Source organism: Ammodytes marinus, assembly GCF_949987685.1.
Source record: "Ammodytes marinus genome assembly, chromosome: 14".
Lineage (NCBI taxonomy): Eukaryota > Metazoa > Chordata > Actinopteri > Uranoscopiformes > Ammodytidae > Ammodytes > Ammodytes marinus.
The window spans coordinates 1,996,161-2,015,554 of NC_137218.1; the positions used below are offsets into that span (position 1 = coordinate 1,996,161).

Below are 19,394 nucleotides of genomic sequence, written 5' to 3' on the forward strand. Positions count from 1 at the left end.
ACGGCTTCCTGCAGTTGCTATGCTGCCCCCCAGTCAGAGGGCGAAGCATCGGTCAGCACCACCTCGCGGTGTGAGGGGATCGACCTCAGTGTGACACCTCTGGCAAGATATGCCCTGTGTCTCCAGGTTGTGATGCCAGGAGGCATTGACGGGACACCCTGACTTTCCTGGATCCGTGCACAGTCGGGTCTAAGTGGACGGAGTCCAGGGTTATGCCAAGGATCAGTACCCCTTGGCTGGGTATTAGACAGCTTTTGCCATAATTGACTGTAAGACCCAACCTTTTCACATGGCCCCGTTCCCGGGTCTTTGTAACACATCTACCAGGGGTGAAGATTGATAATAAAAATGTAAGTTTAAAATGTATTAGTAGGGGAGAGTGGCCTAAATTGTACATTTTGGAAGTTGTGCCACCCCTTGTTTCTAGAAAACCGTGGAAGAAATTGGAAATGTGACCACATATTTAAGAAGAGCCATCCATTTGACTCATCCTGTAAAGAAGGGAGACACAAGGAATAAGATATAAGCACATTTAAGCTAAAAAAAGTGCTTTGGTATGCTACATTTTGAGTCTATACAGTTAGCACGATGTCAGCCCTAAATTGCTGCATCATGCTTATTATCCAAATTTCTGGGATTGGGGTGATTTGTGCCAAAGGGCCTGGGTGAGTTATAAGTAAGTAAGTAAGTAAAATGTATTTATAAAAGCACATTTATGACAGTTTGCACTGTCCAAAGTGCTGTACATAGTGCATTCAGTAGGTAAACAATGAAGGAAAAATAACAATAACCAAAATAAAAGACGTAAAGCCCATACATCCACATAAACACAGATAGTAGTGCAGAGGTAAAATAGTTAATGGGAAGGAAACACCAGGGTATACAGATGGGTTTTGAGCCTTGATTTAAAGGTAGAAATGTAGGGGAATCACATTTGTCAGGTGGCAGTTGGTTCCACAAGCACGGAGCAACTAGTGCAAAGTACATTTCTGAGAGTTGTGCCAGTGGCATGGCTGTATACGCTGGTCACCAAAAGAAAGTGATTGTCTACAGTAGCTCAGAAGAGAGTCACATCTCAATTCCACTTAACGACACCACTGAGTTCAGATGGCCAGAAAGATGATGATGATGACTTTGTCATTGTGAGCTTTGCAGGTAAAACCATTAGATCTGCTAGGCCTTGTTTAAGAAAATTGTCCTTCAATCTTTGTCAACTATTTACTTTATTTACTTTAAATACACCTTAAATAAGTGGTTGTCTAATGGATTTGTCTTGCATTACAGTTTATGAGATATATATCAATGGCACAATTCACCCCATGGTATTCTCTCCAACCGCACAACTTACACCACACCGGGGGCAAGTTGTGCATCAAGACAACTTTTTTTCCGAAAGCTATATTTCTTCAACAGTTTATTCCAGTTCCAACGTTTTTATTGCCAGGGATGCACAACACCCTGAAATATATGTACATAGTTGAGTTGGAGACTTTACTGTCAAGGCCTTACTTTAAAGTCACTTTGAGTGAAAAGTTGCACAACTTAGGCCACTCTCCCCTATATGTGTTAAAATGGATCATATATTAAAAAGTTGTATGGGGACGTGGCTAATTTCAAATAGTTTATTAGAGTTAATACAGTAGTTGACCACTTCTATCACCATTACATTGAATTCATAATGTTGCATCACACATTACCTAAGGCTAAATTAATCCACTGGGATTGATATCACATCTATAAAAAAGTAGGTCACCTCCTTTGCTGCCGGTGAACACTAACTGCTTGTAGTGAAAACTAAAGACTGGACCGAAGTCACAACACAGGTATTAGACGTGTGACTGTTATACATATTTAACTTATTGTTTTAACTTCATCTTTGGAGCATAACTGAAGTTTGTGTTTTACTGCACAGTCTGTATTGTAATTTAATACATCAAGCTTCTCTCATTTCTTTTTTGACAAGACGTCATCAGTATTCTTAAGACAATTTGAATGTTTGAGTCCATCGTATTTCACTGCCAACTGTTCTTGTTTAATTGATGTACTTGCTTTATTTTTGGTTATTTTAGTAACTTTAATTCTATTGCTATATTAATCTATGTTGTTATTTCTGTATCTTGCTGTCTGTGAACTTAAGATGTATTCAATTAATTAACAGAAAACTGTCCTTTGTTATTTCAGGTTGATGGAAAACTACACCTACAACAGCTTCATACTCCAGATGGAGGGAATTAAAGTCCCAAAAGAATCCATGTACCCTATTTTTTATTTCTTCCTTATTTCTTTCATTGTTATAATGGTTATGAATGTCGGCATTTTACTGCTTATTTGCATTGACAAGAACCTTCACCAGCCTATGTATCTCCTTTTTTGCAGCTTGTCATTCACTGACATAATTGGTGTTTCTAATGTGTTGCCACAAATTCTTTTAGATATGATGCGTCCCCCCTCTGAGCGCCTCATCAATTATTATGATTGTGTTGCTCAAGCTTTTACCACTAACATGTTTGGCACAACTTCTCACACTGTGCTCATGATTATGGCGTTTGACAGATATGTGGCCATCTGCAATCCTCTGCGCTATGCTGCCATAATGACCAACAAGATGGTTATAAAGCTGACAGTTTCTGCCTGGGGAGTGGCCTTTGTTTTGGTCGGGATTCTTCTAGGTTTGACCACGAGACTAAACCGATGTAGAACTTTGATCATGAATCCATTCTGTGACAATGCCTCTCTGTTCAAGCTCTCCTGTGAGAGTGTGTTCATTAACAATGTCTACGGCCTCACTTTCACAGTAATACTGCTCGGCTCCTCTATTGGCAGCATTGTTATCACGTATACTAAGATTACAGTAGTCTGTCTGACCAGTAATAGCAAGTCTTTGAACAGTAAAGCCTTAAAGACCTGCAGCACTCACCTGTTTGTTTATCTGATCATGTTTTTAAGTGGAATGATAATTATCATGCTGCATCGTTTCCCTCAGTACTCAGATTACAGAAAACTCTCTGCCATTCTGATGGTTATCATCCCTGGAAGCCTCAACCCTGTTATTTATGGTGTACAATCAAAAGAGATACAAAAGTTCTTATTTAAAATATTCAAATTCAAAAAATGTTTGCCATCGTTTAAGAAAATAAATGTTAAAGGTATTTGAATACTTGAAATAATATATAAATAAATGTTGACAGCAAAAGTTGTCGTGACTGCAAGGATTTTGTGACCTACAGGTAGAAATAAAAAGTTCAACAAGCAGAAAATACACAGTATTAGGACAGTGAAAAGCTTTGTTGATAAAAAAAAGTTTAACACAGCCCATGGCAGCAACAAACATGACTGGATATTGTTTAACCTTCCTGATCCTTGATTCAGTGAATGAATAAAAACTGACTTGTTGTCATTACAGCCCTTGTTTGTCTTTTACTGCATTTTGAAACCGTGTGGGGAATGCATTTTCACAATGGATTAAATTGCAAAAATATGTTGGAAGGTTTTGAAGGGGCATGTATCGATGTAATGAACATTTTGATGATCTCACACACATACATTCCTACCATGCCAACAGTGGACTATCGGTCTATAATGACCAAGTGTGGACCTCTATTTCTGGTGTGGCCTCTATTTACACATGTGGCCTTGATTTTTTTATCTGAAGGGGACACTTCCTCATCTTTAGCCTAAGGTCACATCAGAAGTACATTTGAGCGGCTGAGTATATGCACAAATGTATTCCACCCAATATCTGACGGAGTGCTGTAGGCACGCACGGGCCTCCCATTTGTTTACATAATGTATTAAATATACTTTATTCATTTAAAGCATAATTGAATTGTTTTTCTTTCATTGCGCTACCTCCAGTGCGCTAAAATAAATTAGAGCTCTTATCCAATCAGATTATTTCCCGTCGCTGTCTCCGGGTAAAACTAAATAAATTAAAAGTTACTAAAGTTGCTCACTGTTTGTTTGTTGTTGGAAGTTTGTCTGAACCATCAGGGACTACTATGCCCCCTGGTGGTGCATCACATAGTTTCATCACTGTGTTGTTACAGTTTCCACAGCAGCTGATAATAATAATAAACTGTTATTGAGCTACTTCATAACCAAACACTTACCAACAGAGTCTGATGGTAATTAGCCCTCGGGGAGCAGAGAGCTTCACCAAGCTCAGAGGAACACAAGCCATTAATGAAAGCTCCTGGGAGTTAAAGGGACATGTCACTGACACAGCAAAATCAATATTTGGCAGGAAAACTCAACATCTAATGACAATACTTTTGATAACTATGTTCACTAAACACTTTAGCTGAACCATGACCTTTCCTCTAGTCTGCAGTAACTTTGAAACACAAAACTTCACAGAGCAGTTAGTACACACAACCTTTAAATTTCTACTTTTTAGTGTAATATTTGTTTATTTATTTATATCTACATCTGGTCCCTTTTTTACATGTATTTTTAAATATGTGCAATATTGCTCACATTTTATTTTTGATTACTTATTTTATTGACTTTTATTGTTTTTTGGTAATTTTGTTTTTGTCAATTGTACTGTCTGTTCACTTACAGTCATATGAAAAAGTTTGGGAACCCCTCTCAGCCGGCATTATAATTGACTCTGCTTTCACAAAAAAAAAGATAAAAGTGGTATGTCTTTAATTTACCAGGAACAGCTAAGTACTGGGATGTTTTCCAAACAAATATTTTTTGAAAAGCAGTATTTGGTTGTATGAAATAAAATAAAATGTGAAAAACTGGCTGTGCAAAAATATGGGTACCCTTGTGGTTTTGTTGATTTTAATGCCTGTAACAGCATGTAAAACTGATGACTTTAAACACACAGTTGGTTGGATTATGTTGTTAAGCCTTGAACCTCATAGAATTGTCTGTTTAATCATGAGAAAATGTATTTTAGGTGCCTAAATGCAAGTTGCACTTCTCTTTGACTCTCTGCTGAAGTGAAACAGAATGGGATCATCAAAACAGCTCCCAAAAGATCTGAAAAACAAAGATTGTTCATTGTCATGGTTTAGGGGAAGGCTACAAGAAGCTTTCCCAAAGGTTTCAATTGTCAATTTCGACTGTAGGGAACGTTGTCAGGAAATGGAAGGACACAGGCATAGTGGCAGTTAAACCCAGGCATGGCAGACCAAGAAAAAAACAGGAGCGGCATAGGTGGAGGATTGTGAGAATGGTTGCACACAACCCACAGATCACCTCCAAAGACCTGCAAGAACATCTGGCTGCAGATTGTGTATCTGTACATCGTTCAACAATTCAGCGCAATTTGCACCAAAACATCTGCTTTTTATAAAGACCAAATAACTTAATTTTTGTCTCATCAGTCCAAAGCATTTTCTTCCAATATGAAGCTGGCTTGTCTAAATGAGCTTTTGCATACTCCATGCAACTGTATCTGTGGCGTGGGTGCAGAAAGGGCTTCCTTCTCATCACCCAGCCATACAGATGTTTTGGTGCAAATTGCACTGAATTGTACAACCATGTACAGATACACAATCTGCAGCCAGATGTTCTTGCAGGTCTTTGGAGGTGATCTTTGGGTTGTGTGCAACCATTCTCACAATCCGCCGCATATGCCGCTCTTGTACTTTTCTTGGTCTGCTAGACCTGGGTTTAACTGCAACTGTGCCTGTGTCCTTCCATTCCCTGACAACGTTCCTTACGTAGAAATTGACAATTGAAACCTTTGGGAAAGCTTCTTGTAGCCTTCCCCTAAACCATGACAATGAATAATCTTTGTTTTTAAGATCTTTTGGGAGCTGTTTTGATGATCCCATTCTGTCTCACTTCAGCAGAGAGTCAAAGAGAAGTGCAAATTGCATTTAGGCACCTAAAATACATTTTCTCATGATTAAACAGACAATTCTATGAGGTTCAAGGCTTAACAACATAATCCAACCAACTTTGCATTTAAAGTCATCAGTTTTACATGCTGTTACAGGCATTAAAATCAACAAAACCACAAGGGTACCCATATTTTTGCACAGCCAGTTTTTCACATTTTATTTTATTTCATACAACCAAATACTGCTTTTCAAAAAATCTTTGTTTGGAAAACATCCCAGTACTTAGCTGTTCCTGGTAAATTAAAGACATACCACTTTTATATTTTTTTTTGTGAAAGCAGAGTCAATTATAATGCCGGCTGAGAGGGGTTCCCAAACTTTTTCATATGATTGTACTACGTGTTCTGACATGAATACAGTATCTATCTACAGGCAATACTTTGGATAACCATGTTACCTAAACAGTTTAGGTGAACCATGAACTTTCCTCTAGTGCCATCATATCAACTTTGAAACATGAAACGTCACTGAGCCAACACAAATTTTGGATTTTAAGGATTCATTTTCCTAAAAACATTCTGGCCCTTCTGTTCAAGTTCTCTGGGTTTTTAGGCAGTTTTTTCCTGGTTTTTGATTTTCCTACTTAGTTCTAATGAACTAATTTGATGAAGGCACTTAACTTTTTTCAACATGACAAGTCCTTGAAGTATAAAGTCAAAATCATGGGTTTCCCAGTTTGGTGGTGGAAGAGCTTGAGTTGGGACCTTCAACACCTAGGTCATTACACAATAGGGTAAAAATGTAATACATTTTTTGTTCTAATTTTGCTAATTAATCCTAACAGCTCATCAAAATTAAAAAATCCAGTATCTCAAAATATTAGAATATTACATAATACCAATGAAAATATTGTAATATGATATTGTATTTTTTAATATTCAATAGTTGGAAACCGTAATCATCATAATTAAAACAAAAGAAAAGCTTGAAATATTTAACTTTAGGTGTAAAAATGAAATTTTCCATGATATTCTACTTTTTTTGAGATTCACCTTTATGGCCTTGTTCCTTCTAGCCAATGGAAACCAGCATTTTGGCTATAATGGGGTGAATTTACATTTCTTACAAAAATTTCCATTGTTGCCCCTCTTTAGACTTTAGACTTTATTGTCCCCAAGGGGAAATTCTTTTCCACATCACATGTACATTTATGGGCCGCACGCCGACAGACAATAGACAGACACAAATTAAACATACATACAGGATATATAAACAGGGTGGGACTGGGGTGATTTATCTATTGATCAAATAAAGATTGAGTTAATTTAGTAAACGACTCTCTGGAGAGCGTCTCCCTGTCCGACGGCAGATTTTAATTATAAAACTATAATTACATTATGTTTTATACTATTAACCTGATGGTCACTGAGACTCAAGGGAGCTCAGAGTCCTCTGGACTCTCATTACAGCCTAATAACACACATGTGCACAGGGCAGCATGAATACATTTTACACCATGGCAGTAAAAAAATATTACAACTGCACAACTAAGTCAACTATTCCCTGGTTCAGCTTTCAGAAGAAAGTTCTATTGATTAAATTCAGTAAATCAAGTTTTTTCCTTAATCATTCAAACAACTATAACAATTCAAAAATTGGATTTATTGGTAACAAAATGTTTTCCTAAATTCTTGGTGAAAAATAGGAAGTGCAAAATGATTCCTAATTATAAAAACACATGGCAATTGATAATCCTTTTCATAGATATACTTTAAACTTTAATACTATTCTGTGATGTTCAAACTCACTTTACTGTGGTTTGTTTGTACAAAGTTGCAAGAGAAGAAAAGTCATGCTAAAAAGTTTCCTCTCTAGAGAAGTTTGAGCATGTTGATGACATTCAGATGGTGTTGTGGTGTGTGTGTGTGTGTGTGTGTGTGTGTGTGTGTGTGTGTGTCTGTGTGTCTGTGTGTGTGTGTGTGTGTGTGTGTGTGTGTGTGTGGAGGGGGGGCGTCCCTACAGAGTCATTACGGTTTATGGTGCTCAAAACAACTGTCACTGTAACAACAGCAAACACACACTGGTGTGACAGTGATGTCATAATGTATTTACATTAATCAGCATGAAAGGCCTCGTGGTTTGGATTGCACTGAAGAAGTTATGATTCAGCAACATATTTCAATTAGTTGTTAAACTTTAATCAAAAACACACATTTTTCTTTATGACGAAACAGCAAATGCATATCTAATTGCTAAAATCGGACATTGCTGTTTAGTTACTATACAATACAGGTCAAAAGGTTAAGAAAATGTTTTCCAGTTGTAATTGCAGCTTACTTAGTTTAATGTCTAGAAGTTCTCTGAAATTGGAATAATCTATCTAATCTAAAAATAATAGCATTCTACTACTTCCTGCTTTCTTAACTTTCCTTTCCTTGGCCTAATTTACCAGCTCTGACTGGGGGATCCTGAGACACTCCCAGACCCTTCCGAATCGCATTACCTTTACTTTTACGCTCCTAGCAGCTGTCCATGAAAATCAGGTAGTTTACATGCAGTATGCTATAATTGGGACATACTTCAACTCATTTATCTAAACCTAGCATGGCTCCTTGAACTTGCCTCTTGCTTATATATCCGTTTTGTCACATCATGCTGCATTTAACATAAAGTTTTGAGACAAACTCAATCTTTTTCTACCATAGGCTGTATCCACACGTACAGAAATACAATTTTCCAGAATTTCCACTTTGGAGAGCTTTCAAAGAGTTTCGGTTTGAGTGTTTGGTTGTGATGAATGCATGTAGACAAAAGGCCAAATCGCACAGACAAAGATACGGTTACAAAAATATGCGTGTACATGTGGGCAGGGCCTAAATAGTAGGGAAGTATGGGGATAGGAACATAAGGATAAGGAAAACCTCCCTAGGGAGGCGCCTAGGGAGCATCCTTACCAGATACCCCTACCACCTCAACTGGAGCCAGTTGATAACTTGATAATAGCATTGATCCTGAGATAACCCATTTCGGCCGCTTGATCTAGTTCTGTCGGTCATGACCTGCAGCCTTCACGACCATAGGTGAGAGTGGGACTAGAGATAGACCGATAGACCCAGAGCATTGCCTTCCGACCAGCCCTATTTTTCGTCAAAACGGTGCGTAAAGCGAGTGCAATACTGCTCCTCAACACTTCACTTGGGGTAAGGACTCATTCCCTAACTGGTAAAGCGAGTGTTAAACCGTCCCCGCTGCTCCGATTCTCTGGCCAATGACCAGAAGCTCTGTAGAAAAGGGGTAAAGCTGTATATTTGGAGGATGCAGTCAACAGATAAACCTGACACAAGAAAGATCCCATTGGACGTGGATTCATAAAACTTATTTTTTTATATATTTTTTTTGCATTTTCAAGCTTTATTAGATAGTACAGAGTTGAAATGGGGAGACAGAGAGAGACAGAGAGAGAGGGGGGTAGATTTGAACCCGTGACCACTGCAGCAAGGCTAGAGCCACTATGGTACACACTCTATCCACTGCGCCACCGGAGCACCCCGATTCATAACACTTCTGATTGGAAAAAAAGGGTTTCAAACTTGGAGTATATGTCAGAATTTGTAAAATAGTTGCTTTTTTCCCTTGTCCGAAAACCCCAGAGATAATGTTATGTTTCAACTTCACAACAACGCCCAGCTGATTACGCTACCAACTTGAGACCTTGACGTTGCATCACCCATGAAAATATCCCTTCATAAGAACTGACACAGAGGTTGAGTCCTTCTGGAAGGACGTCTGGCCGGGGGGTTGGTGCAGGTATAGTAAGAGAAATGCTTTAATCATGTAACGACTGAACTACTTCTAATGTGTGTCATTTAAGTTGAAATTTGGCAACAATGGGTCTTCAGTGTTTGACAAATAATTAACTAAATGTATGAAATGTATGCTATTTCTTTTTGCATTTGCAGAAATAATCATAGTTGGTTGATGATTTTATACACTTATTGAAGGTCTGTACTTTTGTAAAATGTTAAGATACTTGGTCTTTTACTTGAGTATTTACATTTTATGCTATCTTTACTTTCAATACAAGTTGTCAGCGAATATTGCACTTTTATTCCTATAACCTATTTAGGCAAAAAAAATTCCACCAGATACAGGTAATCAGTATTTGCACACTAACGTTCAAAGTTTTTAAAACACCGGTGTTTTTATTGTTATTTACACAGTTTAATGTCCTGAATCCTTCCTGCAGGTCAATATTGTCCAAATAATGCTTGAGAGGGTATAGTAGTAACTTCCATAGGCTGTTCCAAGACTGCTAAAATACAGGCAGAGGTTTTGAATGTCATCAGCTAAAGTTGTGACACTTGAAACAATTGTTTGCATCAACTTTCAAGGCTTCATTTACTTTAATTGCTGAAGAAAAGCTAAACGTTATGAACCTATTCTTTGTTCCCTGAAAAAGGCCTTTTGGACAACAGAAGACATTTGCATTATTCTGTCAGTTTTGGTAACATAACACTATTCTTTAACTTTCTTTAACACATTATATAACACTCTAAGAATGGAGCTGTTCTAATACTTTGTACCAGTGGTGTATATTGGATCGATCTCTTGCATTTGACATATCAGCATTTCCTTTTTTCTTTTGTTTCAGGTAGATGGACAACTACACACTCAACAGCGCCACCCTCCAGCTGGAGGGGCTGAAGGTCACAGAAGTTTCTGTCTACCCTGTTTTTTTCTTCTTCTTTTTGTCCTACATTCTAATTATACTAATCAATGTGGGCATTGTGGTCCTGGTTTGCATTGACAAGAGCCTTCATCAGCCTATATATCTCCTGTTTTGCAACCTGCCCTTTAATGACATCCTTGGCAACTCTATCATGGTGCCACGTTTGCTTTTAGACATGCTGCATCCTCCCTCTGAGCGCCTCATCACTTACTATGAATGTGTGGTCCAAGCTTTTACGACACATATTTTTGGTGCCAGTTCCCACACTGTGCTCATGATTATGGCGTTTGACAGATATGTGGCCATCTGCAATCCTCTGCGCTATGCTGCCATAATGACCAACAAGATGGTGATAAAGCTGACAGTTTCTGCCTGGGGAGTGTCCTTTGTTTTGGTTGGAATTCTTCTCGGTTTGACCATAAGATTAAACCGATGTAGGAGTATGATCATGAATCCCTACTGTGACAATGCCTCTTTGTTTAAGCTCTCCTGTGATAGTGTGTTCATTAACAATGTCTACGGCCTCACTTTCACTGTGGTGCTGTTCACAGCTTCTATAGGCAGCATTGTTTTCACCTATACCAAGATTACAGTAGTCTGTCTGACCAGTAATAACAAGTCTTTGAACAGTAAAGCCTTGAAGACCTGCAGCACTCACCTCTTCATATATCTTATTATGCTGTTTAGTGGAATGACTGTCATTTTCCTGCATCGTTTCCCTGAACTCTCAGACTACAGGAAACTCGCTGCCATTCTGTTTCACGTCATCCCTGGCAGCCTCAACCCAATCATTTACGGTGTGCAGTCAAAAGAAATACGCAAATTCTTGACACAATTGTTCCAGTCCAGAAAGGTTTTGCCATAATTTTAACCCTAATCTTACCAACATATTTAGAATACATGGATTATCGACTGGGGTAAAGTTAAGAGTAAATTTGCATATTGTGTAAAAAGGAAAGTATACCTTTTATACAAATTGCAGCTTTTATCCTAAGTACAACCCACATCAGAACAATACTTTGACTCTGCAATCATTTAGTTTTCAGTCATTTCATTAAACATTATGAGTTCATTAACATTGAATATGGTAAAACCAACAATACATTGGTCTATGTACAAAGCACTGATTAAAACAGAAAACAATCATGTCAATATTTTGAATGATAGAATAAAACAACTGTGAGAAATGATATAAAGTTTTGGTACGATGAGGGATAATGAAACATAATCTTAAAAGAAATGTGGTTGCTCAGAAATGCCAATTCAGGAAAACATTTGCAGTGGATTCTTAATTGTTTTTGTTCAGATCTGTAGTGTACTGTATATTGATATATATTATAGTACTTTTGTATTAGTCACATTATAATTTTATTTATCAAAATGAGTTTTATTCTTGATTTGGTGGAAGGTTCCCTCTATGGCTTCTTGGCCTCTCATGTCAAATATGTTTCTTGGGTTTTATATGTAATGTTATTTGTTTTGATGAAAAATAAAACAATTCATATTAAATCAATTACATAAGACACACTAAATTTATTTATTAATATTATAATGTTTTTTTTTAAACAAAAGTAAAATTCATTTGCAAGTGTCAGTTGTATTAATTTAATATGTTAATATGTGTGGACGTTATGTTAATAGATATTAAACATCTAATACATGGGAATGACAAATAATCAGTTTTTGTATTTATTATATCAAAATATATAAATAAATCTCCTGGTTTAAATTTTTTACAGGCTTTGGAGCAAGTTTTGCAGTAAATAAATACTTTTTTCTATTTTATTTTTCACACACACATACCTGCCAACAGTGGACTGTCCGACTACACTGACCAAGTGTGGACCTCTATTTATTTTTCATTTAAAAAAAGCAACAAAAAAACATAATAAGAAATAAACATTTATTTTGTCATAATATCAATTCAAATGTGCCTTTTAAAATGTTGTTAAAGAACACACACAAGCACCCATGCACAGGTTAACTCACGAGAACTAAGGTGGCACTGAACAAACTAATGTTCTAGTGCATGGTGTCAGAACTCAAGATAAACTTCTTCCCTCATGATTTTTCTCTACTTATGACATCTATTGCAGTATGTCCATCCTGGGAGAGGGATCCCTTACATTGTCGACTATCCCTGAGATTTCTTCCCGGGAAAGGGTTTTTTACCGGGAGTTTTTTCTCAGCCGAGCTAAGGGTGTAAGGGCAGGGTGTCATATTGTATCATATTGTATGGAATGTAAAGCCCACTGAGGCAAATGTCTATTTGTGATATTGGGCTATAGGCTAAAAATAAAAACTGATTTGATTTGATAAACTGCACCCAATGAAGACTACATTGTTGACTGTCACACTTCATCAACTAAATGCTGAAAACTGCAAACAACAAAAAAATATTCAGTGTATTTTTATATTATTGACACAATTTACATTGTTCTAAATATTTTTTTCAAAGAAATGAAAAAATATAAGTTTGAAACAATATGGTTTCTAATATATGATCTTTTATCTACATGTCTAATATCAAATAGGTAAAGTTGTGGCCTGGGGTCTTTGATTCTTTATATACGATGCAAATTGATGAACTTAAGAGTGTGCACTAAAGCAGGAGTGTAACATAACTGAGACAGGCCCCAGTGAGGTCCCAGTGCAAATATTTTCCTTATGCAGAGGTGTTCTAAGATCAGTAGTTTATACTACAATTTAGAATTATTTTACTAGTAAAACAAATCAAAATATGTAAAATACAATATATGCATATAGATATGAAATTGACTTAAAGGCCTACTTCACCGGTGGGAATATGAAAGTGTATTGAATTCTGAGATCCTATGTAGTATAAATGTGCAAAAAAAAAAAAATCGGTTCATCCTAGCCTGAGAAAAGGCAGAAAGAGTGTTTTTTTAACCCTATATTAATCTTACTGTGACATCACAGTAAGATAAATATAGGGTTAAAAAAAAAATTACTTTGTAAATATTACTGTGATGTCACAGTAGGAGAAATCACAGTAATATTTACAAAGTAAGGTTTTTTTTTAACCCTATATTTATCTTACTGTGATGTCACAGTAAGATTAATATAGGGTTAAAAAAACACTCGCTCTGCCTTTTCTCAGGCTAGGATGAACCAATTTCAATTTTCTTTGCACATTTATACTACATAGGATCTCAGAATTCAATACACCTTCATATTCAAACCGGTGAAGTAGGCCTTTAAAGGTGATACGAGGAACTTTCAGTGTGTGATAATTCTAGTGGCCCCTTTGGACAAAAGCGGTAGTATTGTTACAACGCCAGCTGTTGTTCCTGGGTGAGCGTACCCATAACAAAGGCATTAAGAAAAACTATTTAAAAAAAAAGCAGTCTTTGCACTGATGGTCTCGTTTGCTGTTACATGTAATTTATGATCATCAGAGGTAAATTCAGAGTGTTTCAGAAATACTTAAAAAGTTGCTTGTGGCACCTTTAAACACATCAGTAGAAAGTCCAAACAGACACCTTACTAAGAATCCACAGGGGAAGGGGGAAAGTACAGGCAGGTCTCATCTAATAAATCATAACATATTATAATTAATGTACGATGAGTCAGTGGTTACAAAGAGACCGATGACCTATCAACGCCAATGCACTGAATAAAGGAGCCTGATTTACCCAGCCCTGGTTAGTTGGTGGAGGGTTACTCATGGTGCATGAGGTAACGCTGGCATATAGCCAACACCCTTTACAGATTGAAAATAACATTTATTGTATGTTTATGTAATGTGTTGCTTTGGTTTGATATTTTCAGCAGCAAATACATTGGGGTGAGACACTGCAGGCAAAAACATGTTTCCTTTAAGCACTGGTACATTTTGAGATTTTTGTCTATTTTGCTTTCATAACATGTCTTCTTTCATACTAGTTTAAATCAAAGGTCCACAATGTACATCTATGTGTTTATTTGACTAAATAGTAGTATATTTACCACTATCTCTAACAGCTTATTCTCAGCACTATCCTGAAGGAGGAGGAGTTGTTCATATGTGGTTTATTGTCTGATTTTGCATAATAGTTAGATATTGCCAAACTTGCAGATGTATTCAAACATTCCAGGAGTTCATGATGATATTCTAACCTTAAAGTTGACAGATGTTTGAGTGTTTCCTATTGTTGCTTGAGTACACATTTACGATGACCTTTAAATCATTTCATGGTTCAATAACTAATGTTTTATTGTTGAACTGTTGCTCCATATAAGTCACAGCTTTCGGGCCGGAGTTGGACTGTTTTAACATTGAGGTCTCCTTTAATTTACAGGTCTGAGGCAGTATAATGTACGATAAAGAGATTTTTATTTATTTAATGCTTGAACACTGTTTTATTTACTATATCCAACATGCCACTGCTGTGTGATTATAACTACAGCTTTTATCCTGTATTATTTTTGGGTATTTTATTCTTTTTGCTTATTTTATTTGCCATCTGAAATGTTTGAATTGTTAAATGAAGCATTTTTTTCTGAAAAAAGCTTTACTATAGTAACACTTATTGTTAATGACATTAATGAAGAAGCTGTAAATGATAGAAAGGTTGTGACACTTGGCTGAGAGCAGACTGATGTGTGTGCAGTGCAACTCCCATTCATGTTAACAATCTTTGTTGTTATATCACACATACATTTTCCTGATCTCTAACCTTTATGCAGTTTCACAGATAAATGGAAAACCAGACTTTAAATGAGAATGTCTTATTGCTGGAGGGGTTAAAGGTCCCCTCTCAGAACACCATTCCTACCTTCATCATCCTTCTCATCATCTATGTCTTTGCTGTGGTGGCAAACGTAACTTTAGTTTCTCTGATTTTCAGTAACAGGAGCCTCCGCCAGCCCATGTACCTGCTTCTTTGCAACATGAGTATTAATGACATTTTTGGCTGCACTATTGTGACACCGCATGCACTCCGAGATATTCTCATTCCACCTTCACAGCGGTATATTAATTACATTGACTGTGTTGCCCAGGCTTTCTGTGTTCATGTCTATGCAAGCGCCACTCACACTGTGCTTATGATCATGGCATTTGACCGCTACAATGCGATCTGTAACCCTCTCCGTTATGCCACCATTATGACCAACAGAATGGTGATCTGGTTATCTGTGTGGGCCTGGGCCACAGCTTTAGTTATGGTGTCTATCCTACTCGGTCTAACCATACGCCTGTCCCGATGTAGACGATATATATCAAGCCCATACTGCGACAATGCCTCTTTATTTAACCTCTCATGTGAAAGCGTTTTCATAAATCAAATCTACGGCCTCAGCTACACCGTGGTACTGCTCGGCTCCTCCATTGGTAGTGTAGTTATCACCTATTTGAAGATAGCAGTGGTGTGTTTGCGCAGTAAAAACAAGTCACTGAACAGCAAAGCACTGCAGACTTGCACCACCCATCTGGCCGTGTTTTTCCTTCTCATGGTTTCAGCGTTCCTCATAGTCATAATGCACCGATTCCCTACACTGGCGGACCACAGGAAGGTTGCATCCATGATCGGTGAATTGGCTCTGCCGGCTCTCAATGTGATTATCTATGGCCTGCAGATTAAAGAGATCAGGGAGAGAATTATGGCTGTGTTTCAGCGTAAAAGGGCTGTCAAGTTCTAAATATTGGCTAATGTTGTAGTACTTGAGAACTCTTTTCAAAGGCCTCTGACCAAAGTACTCGTGATTTTATGTCTAGACCCTTACTCCTCATGGGTTAATGTTAAGTTTATATTTTAGATGTCTTCTCTGAGATAATACACTGTAAACTGAATATTTAAAGGTGCAGTGTGTAATATGACATCATCAAGAAAGTTCTACAAAGTTCTAGAATGCAACGCTCCCTGGGTAACCCCAACCCTTTAGAATAATAACAGAAGCTACAGGGGCCTTCAAGGACAAGAACAATTCTAAATGTTAAACAATGCACCTGATGACATTCCAACTATGACACTTTCAAGATGGCGGCACTAGGCCTTGGTCCAAAATATGCAGAAATATGGACATATATGAGACCCTTTCTAAGGGAAAAAATAATAATAACAAATAAAAAAATTCAGCTATTATGCACTAAATTAAATGTACTTATGGATATTATAATTACTTTCTACAAAATCTGCTAGGAAATAAAACCCAAAATTCTACACACTGCAGGTTTAACTACCTGCACCAGATTTATTTTTAGTTTTGAGGTTGAAACTTAAACTCTTAAGTCTGAAGGAAAGCAGCCTACATTTGAGCCAACCAATTATCGTATGTTGAGATAACTTATTCAGAACGTTTTTTGGACAGTTTACTAACACTAACACTGTTTAAAGTTTGAATAAACATTTTGACCGAATTGGTTTTGTGTCTGTTGTCCGTTTAACAGAGAATTAGTAGACACACCTGTTATTGTTGTTGATGTGATTCTTAGTGTGTAGAACTGACAATGTGAAGTTTTTATACATAAGTACATTTTCATTACCGATAACGCTGTTATCTCAACAAAAGAGAATTAGTTGGCTCAAATGTAAAGGCGGTTTCCTTCAAACTTAAGAGTTTTAGTTTTACCCTCAAAACCCAAAAATAAATCAGTTGGCAATTTGAGTTTTCCTTTACAGATCTTTACATTTCTCTTATTTTTCTAAAGGATTATTATAAGTATAAGTTTAAATTTAATGTGGCAGGTTTGTGTGGTCAGGTCTTAAAGCAAGAATCGGAAAGAGGCAACAGTAAAGGTTAGTGTTTTATACTTTATAACCAATAAATGAAAGTTAAATAAAGCAATACAAATATATTATTACACATCGGCTCCAAGTATTACATTTTTAAAGTTGTTTTTAAAACCCAGAAAATATGCAAAAAGTTATTACATTATTGGTTCAGAAATGTTATCAGTTTTTCAGAAATTTACTACAACATTAAAAATGTCACTTTGCATTTGCATATGTTTTTTTTTTATTATTATTATTATTTTTTTTTGTTGTTGCATTCTTTACTTTATTAGACATATTTGGAGAGCCAGATTTGAAATCTGGCAAAGAGTGGAAGACATGCACACAACTGACCCGGGCTGGATTTGAACCCGGGTCAGCTGTGAAGAGGACTGAGTCTCAGGGGCCACTCACACTAGGGCCGCGGCCCCGTGCCAAAGCTCATTTGCATACTAAAGTCTAGAACGTTTGGCTAGTGTGACCACGCCAACTTGTATTCCAGCACGGAACAGCCCCTTGGCCACGGCACACCTGGGAGAGGTGTGCCGTGGCCAAAGTACAGATGCTAATGAGATGACACGCGCACAAGCAAGCGCACAGGCGGCGTTCCTGACGTGAACTTATTAAGGATGCATAGTCCGTTAACGTCCGCTGCCTTACTAGTCGGCACCAGAATTGCCCACCACTTGGACTTGTAGCTACATAAAATGTGTGAGAATTAACGTGTGTGTAGGCCTAGGTGTGGGCTAATAAAAGAGGGAGAGAGCTAAATAGGTGAGCGCAGAAAGCAAAGCAAAAAGGTTTTCTTGTTTACTCATGTTCGTCAGATGATTTTTTTCTTTTTCCTCCCGTCAGCTGTCATAACTGCCTTTACGCATGGCGGTGGAGACGCACCCAAAACAACACACCGCGGCCCGGTGATAAGGAAACAGTAGCCTACACTAAGGTTTAACAATAAACTTTATAAAGACACTTAAAAAAACGATCTCTGCCCATACAAAAAGTTCTGACTTGGATTTGATGGAGCGAGGTGTGTGTGTATAAAACCATGCGGTACGTATGGTCTGATGACGGGCCGTTATATTAATAATAAACAGCGTGCTGCACAAATATGAGACTGTCCACCGCGACCTATTACGTCAAGGCTACATTTAAAAAACAAAACAATAGCTTAAGGATTCTCGTTGCTCTAATGTGGAAGTGGGATATATGATGCAACTTTGGCCGGATGAAAATATTCACAAACAGTCGTATAGCCTACAAGACTACGCTCCAAATCCTAAACGCGCACGGTGACGTAGGCAAGGTGCAAACGTGCCCAGGCCACGAGCAGTGTGAGCACGGGCCAGTGGGGGGAGTGGGGGAATCGTGCTGAATCTTCCTGCAGCACGGAACAGGCAAACGGCCTAACGGGGTCTAACAACTGCACCATGATATGTTAAACCCTATAAGGCAAGGTAAGGCAACTTTATTTATATAGCACAATTCAAACACAAGGCCATTCAAAGTGCTTTACAGGGGCAAGATTAAAATACATAAAACACATTAGAAGACATTTAAAAGCGAATGAAAAGAAGTAAAACATTTAAAAAAAATAAAAAGTACAGGTTAAAAAGTACAGGTTATAACACCAAATGTATCTGATAAATGATATGTGTGTATCCAAATAGCTTCCATCATGTAGTGAATCACAGGCTTTTTGGCAGGAAAATATTTGCTCCTTTAAAAAACAAATTGCAATACAAATCTATCTTATATTGTTACTCATATTTCAATATCAATATTTACTCAATAAAGCGATTGTTTTTTGTTGTGTTTTTTAAGATTTAATTTTTTTACTTTATTTGACAGATTTGGAGAGACAGAGTTAAAATGTGGCAAAGAGTAGAAGTAGAGTAGAAGACATGCAGAGAGCAGACCCAGGCTAGATGCTAACCCGGGTCTGCTGCGAGGCCTGAGCCTCTATGGGGACGCTCTAAACACTACACAATAAAAGCCCCATTCCACTTTCAACATTCCAATTTCCGTCGACTTTTCAGCATCAGCATTCACACCGCGATTTCTTCAGAAATGAAACTTCTAGTTTTAAAGTAAAAAATTGTTAAAAATGTCTGTATAAAATATGATACAAATTGTATACACAAGTAG

At 37.3% G+C, this 19,394-nt stretch overlaps 3 protein-coding genes across 3 annotated transcripts; all 3 read left to right on the forward strand.

Annotated features, from left to right (window-relative positions):
• Window positions 1-2,185: 2,185 nt before the first annotated feature.
• On the forward strand, window positions 2,186-3,154 carry LOC307260574 (olfactory receptor 8G17-like; the record flags this gene model as incomplete). The annotated part of the gene is made up of 1 exon (XM_080040847.1): window positions 2,186-3,154. One exon carries the CDS (start codon window positions 2,186-2,188, stop codon window positions 3,152-3,154), a length of 969 nt encoding a protein of 322 aa, XP_079896973.1.
• Window positions 3,155-10,456: 7,302 nt separating this feature from the next.
• On the forward strand, window positions 10,457-11,395 carry LOC307260575 (olfactory receptor 8G17-like; the record flags this gene model as incomplete). The annotated part of the gene is made up of 1 exon (XM_080040848.1): window positions 10,457-11,395. The coding sequence occupies one exon, from the start codon at window positions 10,457-10,459 to the stop codon at window positions 11,393-11,395; it is 939 nt and encodes a 312-aa protein (XP_079896974.1).
• Window positions 11,396-15,231: 3,836 nt separating this feature from the next.
• Window positions 15,232-16,173, forward strand: LOC307260576 (olfactory receptor 5B17-like; the record flags this gene model as incomplete). The annotated part of the gene is made up of 1 exon (XM_080040849.1): window positions 15,232-16,173. The coding sequence occupies one exon, from the start codon at window positions 15,232-15,234 to the stop codon at window positions 16,171-16,173; it is 942 nt and encodes a 313-aa protein (XP_079896975.1).
• Between the last annotated feature and the right edge of the window lie 3,221 nt (window positions 16,174-19,394).